General features: G+C 49.9%; 1 protein-coding gene across 1 annotated transcript in view; it reads left to right on the top strand.

Moving 5' to 3' along the window:
• Positions 1-16,622, top strand: part of KCNN3 (potassium calcium-activated channel subfamily N member 3) — a 75,909-nt gene extending 59,287 nt beyond the window's left edge. The window contains exons 5-7 of the mRNA XM_019662673.1: positions 299-426; positions 1,098-1,167; positions 6,448-16,622. Of these exons, the coding sequence (XP_019518218.1) occupies positions 299-426; positions 1,098-1,167; positions 6,448-6,744 (495 nt within the window). The 3' untranslated portion in view covers positions 6,745-16,622. The remainder of the gene's footprint in view (positions 1-298; positions 427-1,097; positions 1,168-6,447) is intronic.
• The last annotated feature ends 971 nt before the right edge of the window (positions 16,623-17,593 follow it).

Genomic DNA, 17,593 nt, shown 5'->3' with positions numbered 1-17,593 from the left:
GTTAATGCAGCCTGTCTAAATATAGCCTCAGCAGCAGCAATTGAGAGGCAGTCCTGAAATAATTAAGAAGAAACCCATGAACTTCAGGCTCCAGGGTGCTGGGTCCAACGTGGGATTAGCGAGAGATGAATTTTAATCATCCTTTCGAAGAGTTCATGATTTGATTAAGGAAACAGATCATTGCAGACTCTTTTCCTGACACGGGAGAGACTAGATCAGCAAACAGAAAAACAATCCGCTCAGGTGAAACTAGGAAAATTCACCCAGTGGGCAACCTGCTTTTTTCCTCTGGCCTTAGATCAAGAACGCTGCGGCCAATGTCCTTCGGGAAACGTGGCTCATCTACAAACACACGAAGCTACTAAAGAAGACCGACCACGCCAAAGTCAGAAAGCACCAGAGGAAGTTCCTCCAAGCTATCCACCAGTGAGTATGTGGGAGAGCTCGGCCCCCAGGCCACCGAATCAGGCGGCGGGGAGGGGTGTCCCCCACAGCTCTCTCAGCATCTCCTTGCATACTTACAGGCACAGGACAAGCCATTCTCTCCCACTCAACAAGCACTGGAGGGGGGAGGGCGGGGAACGGGACCCCAGTCAGCCTGTTTGTCCATTGGTGGCACCTGCCAGGCATTGGTAAAGCTTAGAGTAAGTGTGCTCAGAACACACACACACACACACACATACACACACACACACACACACACACACCCGGTACAACTCAAAGCAGGGCAAACTGCGGTCAATGCTTTCGCTAAGAGAAGTATTTTAAAAGTACAGTGGTAAAGTAGAGAATGAAAACATTCATTCCGACCTGTAGGTTTAGGAACACCGTGAGAGGTTGGGAGTACGGTGTTCAAGGAGGAAGACGCAGCCCAGAACAAAGCAGGGAAATGATCGGGGAGTAGGGAGGAAACCATGCAATCGTGCGTGGAAACAAGCGTTTGCTTCCTTGGGGAACCTGATGAGCCCTTGATTCTGGTCAGTTGTCCCCATACTGGGTTCCCAAACCAGATGAGCTGATGGGAGTGTGCAATCTGCTTGCGGGCTGAACCTTAGCGCGCACTTGGAGAGCATGGCTGTGACAAGTCTTTCCCACAGACTGAGGAGTGTCAAGATGGAGCAGAGGAAGCTAAGCGACCAAGCCAACACCCTGGTGGACCTTTCCAAGGTGAGTGAAAAAAATCTGCAAACCTCCTAAAGAGATCTCAGACGCTGGCATGTAGACTGCTCAGGTGTGGCTGTGAGGACGGGCCAGGTGCCAAGTGCACAGGGCAAGATAAAGGAAACAAAGAACAATCCCCCCTTGGTTAAAAAACGATCTAGGTTCAAGTTCTTGACGGTTGCGGTCTCCTAGTGTGTCTTTTATAACCTGGCATTTCTTTCTTAAATTCAATCGCTTGAGTTTGTCTTTGCTTGGAATTAACTCACCGCCCTACTAAATCTTTTCAGCGTGTCGCTTTCTTAGCTGTGTGTTGAGGGCTCCTAAGACAAGCTTGAGTTTACACAGGGGGACCGACTGGTGATGGGGGCAGTGATGCTGCCAAGGTCGCACCTGGGAAGATCCTCCCAGTTTGCTGTTATACTTGGCCCTTCATTTTCCTTATAATCCAGCTTTCCTGGCCCCAGATTGGTGTTGGGGTGCATTTCTTTACTTCTCAAGAGGCAGATGGACATGAAGATGCCAAAAACTGAGAGCCCTGCCCCCCTCCCTTTGAAAGCCCCAGAGCTAGATATCGCACTCGTTCTGTGGCTCTGGCACTGAATTGCTGTAAAAACTAGAAGGAAACTCGCTCCTTTTGCAAATCACAGAAGCGAGGGAATCGGAGTCTGTGGTGCCTGCCGAGCTGAGTGTAGGCGCCATTGAAGATAGGGTTGCCCCCCCTCTGCCCCTTCAACTCACTGCCTCTCCATAGAAATTGTGTATCAAGTGTACAGCCCAGGGCCAGGCTGGCAGAACGTCCCAGCAGATGTCAATTATCCTAACGGCACATGTTCCCTGGGTAAGCAAGAGAAACTCCCTCAGGCAAATTAAACACCCTTTGAAAAGAGGGTGTAATCAGAGAAATTGTCGGGTGTTGGGCCACACACGTGCAAGCGACTTGTTTAGTGAAGGGATCAAGCCAAAGAAAGGGCCTCCCGAGCCAGGGGTGGGGGGACCTCCAATCAGGGACTGTGTGGCTTGCTGGGGAGAAGCCACAGGCCCATGTGCCTTTGGAGGGGGTGCTGAGGAGGAGTGAGGGCTCCTGAGAGCCTGGAGGAGGGGGCATGCGCGGGGAACGCTGGAGTGCAGGAGGGAACCCCTTGGCGTCTTCAGTGTGTCCAGTACCAGAAACCCACAGGGACTCAGTTTAAAAATGGAGGCATTTATTCGTAGGATCCCAGCCAGTCTCATTGCAGGCAGAGCCTCAGAGTAGGCACGTGATCAGGCTTCAGGAAGGAACCAACTAGAACCAGACCCGGGAAGCCCTCTCACCCAGGCAGCACCCTCTCACCGTCTCTCCTTCTGATCAATTCCTGCTTCAACTCTCTCCCCTTTTCTCACCCTCACTCTCCCCCCACCCCACCCCAGCTTTCTATGACTCCCTATGCGTCCCATCTCCTCCACCTACTGCAGACCAGGGCAGCCCCTACCCAGAGAGGGAGGTGCTGGTTCTAGCCACGGGCAAAGACGCATTTTGGCTGCCTGTTGGTCTTCATTCTAAACTCTCAGAAGAGATGAGATGACTGGCTAGTTTGGGTCACGTGTCCACCCTTGGACCAATCCACTGTGGCCAGGAAGAGGGTCCTGGAGGGCTAACAAGGCAGGGGACCCACCCTGTGAGATGCAGGAATAGCCCAACGAGATACCCCAAGGTAGTTCTTCTACAGGTAGCAATGTTTCCTGCCTCACTTCTCGCCTGCCAGGATACACTATGGCTGACGCTCTCCCGGGAATATCAGGCTAACCAGACTTTCATGCCCGCATCACGGCAGTGCCACCTATACCGCCTCTCACAGAGATGGGGCCCAAGCACAGATAAGACTGGGTGCAGCCAAAACCTCAGAGACTTGGAAGGAGGCTCATGTGGACGTGGTGGGGGACTGAACCATCCATAACCTGGGAGGTAGCTGGAAAGAAAGGGTACAGAGGCGAGCATTAACGTTAACGGGGGGCTTCTGGAGGGCTGCAGGGCACGTGTGGTGTGAGACCTGGACAGAAGGTCCAGGCTCCATCTTTTCCTCCTAGGAGATTCACTCGAGGTCCTGGCAGCAGCTTAGCTAATCCCTATGGTCCCCACATCCCCCAGCCTCCTGTCACCAAGCAGCAGAAGAGGGGAGTCCTTAATGCTGTGTTCTCCCCCCTGTTCTTGTGTGCCTCGTCCTCCCAGCTCCCCACCGTCCCAGCCCTGCCCTTTGGTTCTCCCTAGATGAAGGGAATGGCATGTGGCCCCCCAAATATTGAGTGCAGGCTCCACTGAGAACAGGCAGGGTGGCAGGGTTCTTGATTTGCCAGCAATCTCTTCCACTGAAATGTAAAAATAATTCCTCGCGTCTGAGGCTCACGTGATCACATAAGAGGGTGTCTGTTGAAAATGCTTTATACACTATCAAGGGTTTGCAAATGGTAGCTCTGATCATGACTATAGATGAGGAAACCCAAGATCCACAGGAACAAAGGGAGTGTCCCAAGGTCGGGCAAGTGGCGGCCGGCAGCGCGGGGGCGGAGACCCGGGGGCCCGAGGTCGGAGTGCCCCTGCGGTCTGGGAGATCTGTGGTTTTGTACATTCTGGGACCAAGGAGCATCCTGAGGAGGTTCCTGAATGTTAATTCGTGACGGAAGCACTTTCATGTCCAAAGTCAGCCTGTCCTCCAGGGGCGTCCCCGATAGTGTCCTGCTCCTGCAAGGGCGGCCATCATTCCACGTCTGCAATGGCGCCTTTGGGGCCGTCAGGTCCTTGTGGGGTACCTGGTCAGCTGGGAAGGTGTGGCTGATTTTCAAGCTCCCCTCCCCCCATCTCCTCTCTGGCTTGTCCTATTTTCCCCCCTTCCTTTACTCCTCTTTTCTCTCTCACCTTATTTCCTACTCCCTTGGCCCCTGGGGGCACCAAGGTGTCTGCATCTTCCTGGAGTAACTTGAAATTTCAAGTGAAATAGAATCAAGGTGTCGCTGGCAGATGACCAGATGCCCCAAGAGCCACAGTACCTGTGGGGGGAGAGAAGGGGGAAGGGAGGGACACAAAGCACCCGGCGGCCTGGCCCTCCACCGCTGCAGCCGCAGGAACTCACGTGAGTGTGAACACGCCCATAACCTTCGTTCCCGGGTCTGATATCCTTCGCTAATTTGCAGGAGGGATGTGGCTGTCACATAGATGAGGGCTCTCCACACCAGGCCGGGAAGCCAAATTATAAACAGAAAGTTGCTGGATAAGCATGGCGTCAGAACCACGGGACATAAGTGTGTTGAGTGCATTGCAGCCTGTTGGATGGTTCTGGTTGGAAGTGAAGTAGTTTAGTTGCAAGTAAATGGATTTGAGGCACATTTATAGGACGGGCGGGCAGGACTTTGGCGAGATGTGAGGGTGACACCCCGGTTTCGGTGGGGACCACTGGATTGGAGGCACGCCTCCCGTGGGGACGAGGAGCTCCAGCAAAGGGCCGCTGTGGGGAGGAAAATGGCGGCCTTGCCATGAGCTCCTCTCTGACCTGGTGCTGGGACTTAACCCTTGAAGTCAAGCTTATTTCATTCGTTTTAAATTTTATTGTATGCACCGTTCCCTGGAGACGCCCCAGGTTTGCTCTCCTGCCCTCACGGCCTCTTTTCTGTTCATTCACAAGGCTGCTTACTGAGCACCTGCTCTAGAGCCAGGCCCTGGCTGGGCCCCAGGGAGTCCGCGTGCCTTCACCATGCGGGTCTTGGGGATAAACACTGAGCTACCTTCTGGGCCTGTGGAAATGACCGGTGGTGCGAGAGGTCCGTCCCCCTCAGTAAGCCTCCTACCTTGGCCCGAGGATGGCGGGCGGTGGTGTTGACCTGTGCCAGCACTGTCTGCAGTCATTTGCTCTACCAGCATCTCTTAGCGTGACTCGTCTGCACCAGACCCCCTTGCTTTATTTATGTATATTTGTCCATCAGAAAATGTTAGTTGAGCATCTCCTATGTGCCAGATGCTGTTTTAGGCCCCTGGGACACATCAGTGGGCCCAACAGGCAGACGTCCCTCCCTGGAGGAGCTCTCCTTCTGGCTGACGACAACAGACAGTGATAGAAGCAGAAGGAACAGCAGTTCAACTGGTGCGTTAGAAGGCGGTAGGGAAGACAGGAAAAAGCCGGGCAGGGCTGGCCGGCTCGCAGTGGGGGTGGGGACAGTGCAGTATTGAGCGAGGTGTCCACAGAGGCATCACTGAGAGGGCAAGGCTTTCAGACATGAGATCTGTGGGGCAGCACTGGTGATTGGGTGGGTCCCTGGGCCACATGGGGGACAGCACAGAGCACAGGAGGTTTATTGGGGACACCTGTCAGGAAGTCAGGGAGGCAGGAAGGGGCAGAGGGAGAGTTTGAGCTGTGATCCGATCAATCGACAAAGGCCTCGGCCGAACGCACGGGAGTCCTGGAGGTTGACTGGCCCATGGGGACGTCTCAGGCTGAGGCGATGTACCTTTTCATTGGCCGGGCCGGGCGTCCCCTCAGGGGGGCAGCTCGCTTTCACTGAGGCCCAGGCCCCAGGACTGAGTCGGGTTGTACACTGTGCATTGAAAACGGGCACAGGGACCATAGCTTCCTAAGCGTGTGTAGTTGTTACTAACTTCTAATTTATAAGGAAACCAAGGTCCCGAGAAGTTAAGCGGCCTGAGGGAGGGCATGCTGGCTAGTGAGCTGTACACTTGCCCTTGAACCCTGGCTCAGCAGTTAGGAGTCTGTTGCATGGTCCACGCCCCACCACGGTGCCTTCTCTATAACCTCAGGGACCAGCCCCGTGTAAGCTGAGAGGCCGGGTGTGGGAAGAACAGGAGACTCACTCTGCTTAAGAAAAAGTGCCGCTGGTTTCCCATTATACTTATTTTCAGATATCTCTCTTCTTTTTTTTTAGCTGAGCCATCCTGCCACCTGTTGGCAGCTCAGCGGCGGCTCAGCTCGGGCTAGGAATTGAACCCCTGTTGCTCAGAGCGCAAACCTTTGAGAGAGCTCTTAACCACCTGAGCCACTCAGCCGGCCCTCAGATATCTTTTTATAACTAATATGCATTACTCTTGTCATGAGGGGGGAAAGAAACCCTCAAGCCGCTGTGCCCCCTAAGTCTCCACGTCTCCAGAAAAGTCAGCCGCCTCCCCTCCCTCGGCCACATCAGTCACAGCCGGTGTGGAGGCTGCTCCTGTTGTCACGTGGAGGGGCTTTCCGTCTTTCTCACTGCAGACCCCTCCATAGTGACCTGTCCTCTCCCCGTCTCTCGTCCCTCTGCCTCTTCACACAGATGCAGAATGTCATGTATGACTTAATCACAGAACTCAACGATCGGAGCGAGGACCTGGAGAAGCAGATCGGCGGCCTGGAGTCTAAGCTGGAGCACGTCAGCGCCAGCCTGAACTCCCTGCCTCTGCTGCTGGTGGACACCCTACGCCAGCAGCAGCAGCAGCTCCTGTCCGCCATCGCCGAGGCCCGCGGCGTCAGCACGGCCATGGGCAACACCCGCACCCCACTCTCCGACAGCCCGATCGGGGTCAGCTCCACCTCCTTCCCGACCCCATACACAAGCTCAAGCAGTTGCTAAAGAAACCTCCCCACTGCAGAAGCATCGCCCATAGGTCTTAAGATGCAAAGCAACTCTCTCCTGGTCACGTTGCCATCAAGAAACATGGAGATCAGGGAACGTGAAGAAGCGAGACCGAGCTAACTCACCAACTCGTGCTCACGTGGCGTGCTTGGTTCGATATGCCTTGAAACCAGAAATCTAATCTCTGTTCAGGTGCCTCTACTTGGGAGCGGGAAGCAGAGATGACAGGAAGTGACGCCTGTGGCGGGGCCTGGCTGCGGAGTTGGTGGAGAACAAGTCCACACTCAATCTCAGGTGTTCACATGGTGGGTGAGGGGTCAGATGCACTGACAGAGCCAACAGTGAACCGCCCGGGGGGGAGGGTCCCACTGGGGGAGGGGCGTGTCAGGCCCGGGTGGGTGGGCTTCTCACCACCCAGGGCCTGGAGCCCACCTCTCTCTTTTCCTTTCGTCTAAGGAAGCTCCTGGATGACAAAAGGAAAAGAGAGTTGCCCACAACTTGCCAAAACAGACATTCTTTCCTGCTATACCTTATACAACCATAAAACCCAATTTAGACCGGTTGGGAGTGGGGAGAGGGGGGACAAGAAAATAAAAAGCCAGATTTTTCATACAATATTAATATCCATATAACCCTGTGTGTTTGCAAGTGTGCACATGTGCACACACACATACACACACACATTCAACCCAGGTCTCTTCTTGTTTGAACTTGACCCAACTAAAAAGGGAGCTGGTACCTTACCCTGCACACGGTAGGCACCCTTTAATTGTGTGTTGAGGCCGTGGGTGCTTTCAGTTTGGGGAGTTAGCTAGTGTTGGCCGCATTCTGAGTGTCACGGAAAGCACAGGTCCCTCAACCACAATGCAGGTTGTTTTGCCCTGGATGTGCCCCGTGCCCGCTTGGTTTGAGACGAATGCCAAGCTAAAATTGTTGGCATCCTGGAGAAGGATAGGCAGCCTTCTAAAAAAAAACCAGCTTTGCAGGGTTTTCTTCTTAGACCCAATGGAGCACGTGACCAGGTGTGTGTAGTGAGGGAAGGGGGACAGGGTCTGTGCACACAGGTGCACAGAGAGGTGCAACTCAATGACACCTGAGCAAATAGAACTTGTCCGGGGATTGGCTCAGCTAGATTTATCCAGCCACAGGTTTCCAGGGCCAGATGTTAGGAGTGCAAAGGGGTCAAGTGCCTGACCTGAGGGCTGCTGAGCTGGAAAGAGAAGTGATGGTGAGTGGCCCAGGGGGTCCCTTCTACCTGACCAGCCAGATGATGGGAATCAAGGCAGCCTTAGGGAAACTTGCGCGTCAGGAAAGAGGGCACGGGTTTGTCGGCAGCCTGATCCTACCATGCCGTGTTCATCTTGGTGCAAAAACTATTCTAATATATCTCAAACTCCAAGAGACATCAGAACCATCAAGGTCCAGGGTAGTAACAGGCGTTGAGGGCAGAGGGCCTGTGGCTGCAAACTTTTTCTCATTGCTCCATCACCTAACCACACCCAACATTTACGATGTAAAAGCCACTGTGCTAGTCACCCCTTTCTCATTCTGAGTTCTTTGAATTGTGCTCCTGGGAGTTAAAGGACCCTGCATGGAGTATTTCATCTGTTGAGGGTGGAGCACCAGGGTGCTATGTGTGTAGGGGTGCCCTGGTGGCTTCCCTTTGCACAGGACATGCCACCATTCCAAAGACAATGTTGAGCTGTGAAGATTTTCCTTCTGCAGCCCTGAGCCTCGTCTTCTAAGGACGAAGGAATCGGTAAAACGTAGACAACCCCAGAACTAAGGCCATTCTTTCAAGGAGATCAGGTCTCCTGCTAAACTTCTTCTTTTATCTCTTTTTATTGCTGTGCTGTTCTTCTAAAGGCCTCACCTTTGTTTTGACGACTCCTTTGAAAATTTTCATTAGTGGTTTTGCATACCACAGAGGCTGCACTTGCTGTTGGCTTTTTTTTTTTTTAACTGGTTCTTTTAACTATTGATCAGCTGAAAAGTCCCTCTCCTTTTCTATGCCCCGAGAATGGTGCTCCTGTTTTCAATGACAGTCCGGCTGAACCTAGAAACAGATGAAATAACCATGCAGTATCTTTGTGGCATCGGTTCCATTTCACAAAGTGAAGACCACTGACGGGTCAGGCTGAGTGTGCCCATCCTGATCATTTAACCCGTGGCCCTCAGCTATGAATTCCTATTTGCACTTTCCATTCTGCTGTGACAGCGTGATTGCCTTTTCATTTCAAGTAAATGACATGAAATATTCCACTGCCACTCCCCTGCCCCAAAGTGGGCACAGACTATCACTGATCCCTCCCAGTCTGTGGATAATTCTTGAACCCGTCGTTAATGCTGTACCCTTAGGAAAGCCCCAAAGACCAAGCCAGCGACACTAGCAAAGGGAGTGACTGGAGTCGTGTCCAGTAGCCACTGGCATCCTAGAAACACATGGGCATTTGCAGCTCGACTTGACTTATTGGTAGTGCAATAGCTATGTATGCTTTTGTCCTTGGCTAAAGAAGACTTCATCTTTCTCCCCCAAAGTGATCGTATCTGCATGTTGAATATTGATCCTGCAATGGTAACTGGAAGGCTGCTTCTCTGTGCTAGGAATTCAGCTTTGTGTAATGGGAAGTTACCCGTTCTGCAAGTACAATCAACCTTTGATGACCTAGGTCTCGGTTGCCTGGGGTGTGGCTCACCCAGCTGTCCCTCCGACAGCCTCAGCATCACAGTCAGATGGGAGAGGGGCAGGTGGACTCTCGTGCTATGCCTTCTTGTTCCTTACTTTCAGGTTTGATGGTGGAGGAGGTTGGATTATCTACCCAAGAAATTGGCTGTGTGTAAACACTATGAATTACAATCACCTCATTTCAATCCTGAACTGATTGAGTTCTGCCCACTCCTGGAAGGCTGACCCAGTGACAGAGCCCCTGCGATAACCTTTCCGATAACATAGTGACAGGTCAAGTACTCTAATGTTCCCCCAAAACGTCTAGACAGTTGAATTAACAATGCAGGGCCACCCCTCATCGCTTAAGCCATATAGCCTCATGTACTGTAAAGGCAGGTATGTACTGTGATACTTTAAGACCACTGATTTCAGTGGAAGTTCAGGACATAGCATCAGTTGGTAAATTATACCAGACTAGGGGCTCTCCCCTCCTTAGATTGAAGTCCAAATAAAAAATCACTCTTGGCTTGAAGGCCACATATGTGTGATCATTGTGAATAAGTTGTCATAAAGTATCTATGGACTGCTCTTGCCATCCTCATAATATGTAACTTCACGAATTCATTGTCTCTAGAAATGCTTAATAGAACCCAAAAGAACAAGAGGGGAAAGGCCCCGAGTCACCACTACCATCTGACCTTAGCAGGGACCAGTGGTGGAACAATAATCTCGTAACTTAGGAGCTGCGGAAAAATGCATGTCCCAGTAAATCCTAAAGTGCTGAGTGAGTGCAAGCCATTGTCACTTATTTAAGGACACGAAGGAACAGTGAGGAGGAAATAATGATGTGAGTATATTTGAGGATTCCTCCCTTAGATTTTCAGTAATTTCCTTGCGAATCAGTAATTGTGGAAAAGACAAAAGCTAGAGATTCAGAATCAGAATAAATAAAACTGTAACACTGGACCCCCCCACCACCCCCATCTTTGGCCAATTAGTATAACCACCTCATACCTCAGTTTACCTGTACTTAAGATGAAGATAACAGTTAATATTCTTAAGTACAAAGTATTCAATAGGTTTAGAAAAATGGAATCACTGTTGTCATCAACGGCAACCCAGACCGGCTATGACTAGCCCACACTTTGGCGTGGCAGCTGGATGCAAATCCGTAGTTACCAAAAAGTAATTGTTATATATCAACCAGGTACTGAGGTGAGCAGGGAGAAAGACGGAATGAGCACCTCGTTCCAGGACCTCTCTCCTCTTCAGAGCACCCCAAACTGAGAATCAGTGTTCCATCCCAGAACAACACTGCAACTGCCATCACAGCACCACAGCTGACAGCATGCTCATTGCGCTACCAGTGGGCTACTCCTCTCTTTACGTTACTGCTTTTCAATCCTAAACCATGTCCCCAGTTCTCTACAGCCACCCTACGTCCCATGTGCTTAGGATTGATTAGTGGTGATTTTGGGGTCCTTGTGGACGCTGCCGTGATCGGTTTCAGTACCTTAGACAGCTACCCGGTGGTTTCCTGGTAGACCCGGACCGCCCCTCCCTCCTTCTCCCCTCTATAGTTAGACAGCTGGAGGATACCCTAGATAGGGACCCTTTCTTCCCTACTGCCGCCAAAGTAACCCTGTGGGGACCACCGATACCACTGAAAAGGTGTGCTATGGGGAAAGCAGTGTTAACTGCCTCCACTGTAGACATAGGTGAGTGGCCTTCATCCCGAAGCTTGTACCAGGCTGCATGAATAGAAATTAACGCAAATGCCTCCCAGACAAGTAATATGTAGATTTTTTTTTTACTGACCTAGACCGAAGCTTAGTAGAAAGTACTCAGTGCAATGGCATATACATATATACAGATTGAGAAAAATATAACTGTGATCTTTTTTTCTTACACCATTACTGGAAGCACCCCTTCTCCCCCCAACCTGAACTGGAGTTCCCTCTGAACAAAACCATTGTTAAATCTTCAACGTATGACCTCCAATCTAGGTGCCAAGTGCCCTGCGACACTTGTTTACACACCTGAGAAATGCATTCTGGAAGCTGTCATCTTACGCCGGGACCATGGCTGGGACCATGTGCGGAAATAAACGAGAGACGTGGTGACCGACCAAGCTGGTGGAGGAAAAGCACAAAATTCAACACCAACCTGAAGTTAGGATCCCAAAGAGATGCTGAATTTATAGCCAAAAAATTTTTTTTAAATCAGTGACAAATCAAATAGGAATCTGATTGGAACAGCCAATATCCAGATTCTCAGAAGAACAGGAAATAAAGGACATCCTCTAACTGTGTCACATTGTTGCAGTTTTTGAATCTCAACCAGGACCGGTCCACCTTCATCAGACACATGTTTTAAGGGCACAGCGACTCAGTTTTGGTCCCAGCTTCTCATTCTGCGCTGACCACAAGCGAACACCGAAAGAGAGTGACAGGATGTCGATGGAGGAAACGCTTTCATGGCAAACTCAGAAACTGACGTGTTTATATTCAGAATCAGATGAGCTTCAACACGAATTTGCATCTTGCCTCTGTACTGCTTGCTACTTTTTAATGATAGGAGAAAGCATAACAGTTTATTTTAAATATGAAATATATTGCTATATTACAAAATATATTGTAACTACTTTCAATTAACATTTTGTATCCAACTAGTCTTTAGCAGGTCCAGTGTCAGCCTGCTCTCTCCATGACTGTTTCTGAGTACACATCAGTGCTAGCGACTGCCTGACCCCTAGACTGAGGGTCCTCAGCCGACAGAACTGCCATATTCTAATTCTCCAAGACCTGACTCTTAGAGACAGAAGAGCATTATTCCAAGCTTAGAAGAGAACAGTTCTGCCCTAAATTCTATCAAGCCATTCCAGAAGAGATTTTTAAAAGCCATCACTCCTTTAGGAGCTGTGCAAAGCCGGTTCAATAAAAGTACAGGCTCTTTCTATACAAATTCAAAGGCCCCGTTACATAAATCGTATGTCTCAAACTAAGCCAACCAGCTTTTCCCTTTGGCAACGTCAGAATTGGGCTCAAGGAAGAGTCTCGTTCTGCTGTGACACGGAAGACTCCCAAATCTAGGCCTATGTGTTTCTATGTCAGAGTAAAACCTGTATTGGAAGTCCACCTGCCCCAGGCCTGGTGAGAACCCAGGGTGTGGACGTCCCTGTCTGAGTTGGCTGGACCCTGGAGCGAGTGAGGTCTCCACAAGTTTGTCCCCGACAAGGCAGTAAGGCGGAGCACAGCTCCTAAGGGGGTGGGGGAGGGGAGGGCAGGATGTGCACAGGATGACCCCACAGGGAGCCAGGCTTCCTTTTTCTGCTAGTTTACTCTAGCTAGGAGGAAAGACAGAGTTCAGGCAGGTGTTTTCCTTTCTTGGCAAAATTGTGGACAATTTACTTAAGCAACTATGACGTCCATCGCCCTCCTCCTCTGATGCAGCAGTTAAGACGTACAAGTCGAATTTCTCACTTCCCTCCTCTGAGTGACCGAGGAACTAGATAAAAACAGGATGTGTTGGTTACGGAACAGGCTTTCTAGAAGCAATGGGCCTGCCCCCGCGGAGGACCCTGACTTGTACTGGGGACAGTATCCTACAGGTGCCACCAAGTAGCATCAAGGTAGGCTTCCCTGAGCAAGCGCGTCTCTCCCCGTCACAGACTGAAAACCCACACAGGTAACTGAGAGTGCCAAACAACAGCTTTGCTCCTGGGAACAAAGCTGGAACCTCCTCAAACTCTCCTGTAGTTGAGCTTAAATGTAGATAAGGCTTGGGCTTGGATGAGATTTGTCATCCATGCCGTCCGTCCGAAGGACAAATACCTCACTGCCCGGCTCCGTGTGGCCTGCATGGCCGCTGACACGGAACTCTCACACCCATTCATCCTCTTGGAGCTGGACTGTCTCCGTGTCTGCACGGCTCCTCAGTTACAAGTCATTAGGTGTTAGGCTGAGCTCCAGCCAAGCCATCAGAACCCCGGGGCACCTGTGCTTTGCAGGCTGCTCCTTCACGGGGTGATGGAAACCAGCTTCTTCTCAATTTGATAATTGACGGATGAACGTGCTGGTGGTAATTGATTTGTCTCTTTATATTTTCTTGCGACTAAATACAAAGCTGTCTTCTTTGCTTTCCCTTCTAGCACTTCTCAGGCTAAGACTTTTATAGAGTGAATATATTCTGATTCCCTCCCCGCCCCCCCCCAAGTCTTTACTTAATCTAGATCAAGGAAACCAGTACAAATTCCTGATGTGGGGAAAGCAGACATCTTGACAATCATTCGGGCTTATGGCTACACGCTAACCCTTGCTACTCAAAGTGTGGTCCACAGACCAAACAGCATTAGCGTCACCTGGGAAATTGTTAGAAAGGCAGAATCTCAGGCCCCACACCTGACCTACATAATCAAATTCGGCCTTTTAACAAGATCCCCCGGTGACCTGTATACACGTTAAATATTGAGAAACACTGGCCTCACCACACTGCTAAGTGGTAACCGACATCATTAATAATCAGACAATTAAGCCTTTTCTTCCTGGACCCTCATTTGCAGCATTATTGGATGAAGTAAAGGTCCCGAGTGATCATAAGGGTAAAAACAAATGCACCTGAAAATGCCACTCGAATCTTTTCTCCAGTCTGATTTTTTTAAAACGCTCCCTTTATAGCCTTGAAGCACCTCAAAGCTCCTTAGGTTTCTCATTTCAGTCAGTGCTGGCAGGGCCATCAGCCTATCAGGTGGCCCCTCAGGGCAGGTCCCTCAGAAAGCCACCTGGATGTCTGTCTGCTCAGCATAGTATAGAAATAGCGCCCCTTCCGTGGGAAACTCAGCATCCCACGGGTGGGAACGCTCCTCCCTAGAGGAAAATAGCAGAAGAGTGCGCTCAACCATCTAGAAACATCCATAACCTCGTCTTAACACCGATACTCTTATTCGTTACACCAACCGGAGACACTCCGAGGCGGGCAAGGAAAAGATGTGAACTGTGATACTGATGCCATAAATCGATATGTACCCAGAAACAGTTATGTCCTAAATTAATGGCTTTAACCTGTTCATTGTAAAAAGTGCCTTGGACTTCAATCTAAAGAGGTCAGTATAAATATATGTGTGTGTGTGACGTATGTAGGCAAATATTTACATATTTATACATAGGTGCACACACATACCTGCACATTCATATATAATATATACATACATATATAAACGCTTCATAGTATATTATATTGCTATCTGCAGCTCCATTTCTCTCGTCTGGTCCTATGTTTATTTGTTTAGTGAGACCTTTACATAGAGAGGTTCTATTCAGGACATTGATGTTATTTTTTTGTTTGTTTTTTACTTTTTATTAAAAAGGTAAAGGATATTAAAAAAAAAAAAAAGTCAAGTGCCTGAAGGTTTTGAATGGTGAGACACTTTTTCTTTTTTTTTTTGAGTTGTGGTACACTTTCTCAGGTCACCAAAGAGGAAACTGCTTTTTTTTCCTTTGGAAAACATTTTTCTGTTTCAGCAACTTGGCTTTCCCTCGGCGGGAGTGGGGACAGTGATTTGCTAATTCCATTATAATCCATTTTTGTGGCCCCCATAATGCAACAGCAGAGATCTGGTTCAGCCAATCTAGTGACCAGTTCTCTTCATACATGACGCAGGGCCTGGCCTTTACACGCCGTGCTTGGTTTTGGTGGCAAGAGGCAGGCTGAATTCAAGGGGATAGGGCTTAGATCCGCCCTAACCACACAGAAGGAAAGGTGGGAAGTCCTCTTCCCTGAACCAGACGGAAACCTGTCTCAGAAGGCTGGCTGGGGGGCCTAGGGAACTGTCTACAATAATCCCATCACCTGCTGTTATCAATCGCCCTCTCTACCTTAGCCAAAGGGCTTCTCTTTCTCCCCTGCAGCTCGTAAGGGACCAACCTCTCTGGCTAGCAGCCCCCACGGCTCCAAGAACAGTTGCCAAGTTCACGGCACTCTGCTTGTGAGCTCAAAGAGGCATGTTGCCTCTTTAAACCAACTGTCACTCCTCTCAGGCTCCCTGCCCAAGTGGTGACACCCACACGACAGCCAGGGCCGGGCCAGAGGGGTAGTGCTCCGGAGTTCACGGTGTCAATCAGAAGAGACACTGCACACTGTCAGAGGGGACCTAAAGGACGCCAGGTCCCTCCAGCTGTCCCCACAGCAGCAGCCATGTTCAGGACCAAGAAGGGCTGGAGCCAGGGGAAGGGACACCCAGTTCCCCAAACTGAAAACCCCAGGCCCTCACCTTTCCCCAAGAATTTGCCTGTAGCTGTAGACAAAAAAAAAATAATGTGAAGAATAATGTAACTTAGGTGCTTTCGGAAACAGTAGCTACTATTTTGGGACTTGTTCTAAATTAGCAAGACCTGAAAAAAATATTTTCAAAAATATATCTAGTTACATTTCTGCTGCTGTCCATTCCTCCGAGCTCTCTTCCAAAAGTTCCTTATGAATGGGTACACTCACCAACTCAGTCATCACTCAATAATAACACTTTGTACTAACAAACAATACCTTTCATCCAGGGACCTCAGCTACCAGTAAGTTAGTTGTCACCCTGGGAAGGGGGCGATGGGGGTGACAATATCATTCCCATTATTCAAACAGGAAAATTGAGCTGGAGAAAACCCAGCAGTGAGTGACTCGCCTCAGTCAGGAGTTAAACTGAAAAACCAGCCTAGGATTTCTCCGTGCCTTTTGGGAGTCCGAGGTGGCTCAAACTCTATTGCTGGCCACCTTTGAATAAGACCGAGAATGTGTGTTGACCACGTGTGGTCGGGCCCCAGGTTTGGGGTGTTTGGGATGTGGGTGGTGGGCTGGCCTGCAGGTTTGGAGGTCTGGGTGGCAGCTTCTCTGTGCTAAGGGTGGGAGTGTGCCCTCGAGGGCGGGCTGAGCCTGCGGCCTTCGCCACTTCCTCTAGAATTGCGGCTGAAGAGAAAGGGCATTTTAAACATGTTCTAGCAAATGCTGATACGATATGATGGCATTAAATAAAAACAAGAAGGGAACTGACTCTAACCAAAAGCTAAAAATGCAAGCGGCTGGTTTCCTTTAATTTGATCTTTTTTCCTTCCCTATGTCTGCAGTTGTGAAAACAGGAGTTTTTCTTAAGGAGGAAATCTTAATTTAGACTGGAAATTGAGGCCCCAGGGGAAAGTCACCTCTTTGAGCAAGGCCAGGATTACCCTGGTGCTGATGGCAGTGCCAACACGCAGACACACGAGTGTGTTTAGCACCCACCCCAGTTTTAACAACCTGGAAAGAAAGTGAGAACCGTTTGTAAGGTGAGCGGCTGTGCATCAACGAGAATATATAGACACACGGCGTGTGATAAGGCAAGCTTGCAGCTATGTGCAAATAAAGGATCAGGCAGTTAAATACTAATCATTCCATTTATTGGAGCAAAGGTGCTCCGTCTTTCCTTCACACTAGAATCACACTAGAAGGTTTTGAAAACGCCCAAGCCAGTGTCCCCAACCCCTGGAGGTTAGAAGGCAGCCTGAGTGGCATCTGGGCACTTTCCTGAAGCCGCGCCCCTCGCCCCGGTGGGTTCTAAGGGGCACCCAAAAATTGAGCACTGATCCAGACCTTGCTGAGGTCAGTGCTCCCCAAAACCTCTACTCTCCCCAGGGCCCATCTCCTGAGTCAACTCAGGGCCCTTCCCCTGAGTGGGCAAGGAGTGATGGAGAAGGAAGTATGGGAGACAAGCTCTTTAGAAAGATGGTGGTTTGGTTGAAGTGCTATGCCCTCGTTTCTTTTCAGTTCTGCACCCATGAGCCTGCGCTCATTTGCATTCAGGCACCACACATATTGGCAAACGATGCTGCCAGGTTATTTATTCACTCAGTATTCCTCTGCCTCGCCGCTGCAGCTTCCTGTTTTCCCCTGGCACAGGGTCTGTCTGGGCTTAACGTCTTTCTTTGGCCTCTGCTCTGGGCAAGGATGGGGGAGGGCTCTCCAGACACTTTTCATTAGGCAAAAAAAGGTTAAGATTAAAAATACCCTTGCGAGCAGGTGTCTCACTGCACCTAACACAAAAACAGTTAAGGTAGCCTGCCAGGCTACACGCACCAACCTTTTCCTAACTATATTTAACCATTAAATACCATGTCTTCTATATTAAAGAGAACTTGACCCATTACTACATTCTGCTTA

The sequence above is a fragment of the Hipposideros armiger genome, unplaced genomic scaffold (assembly GCF_001890085.2).
Source record: "Hipposideros armiger isolate ML-2016 unplaced genomic scaffold, ASM189008v1 scaffold_378, whole genome shotgun sequence".
Classification (NCBI taxonomy): domain Eukaryota; kingdom Metazoa; phylum Chordata; class Mammalia; order Chiroptera; family Hipposideridae; genus Hipposideros; species Hipposideros armiger.
The sequence above is the reverse complement of the archived record's forward strand: the minus strand, read 5'-3'. Positions and strand labels throughout refer to the sequence as shown.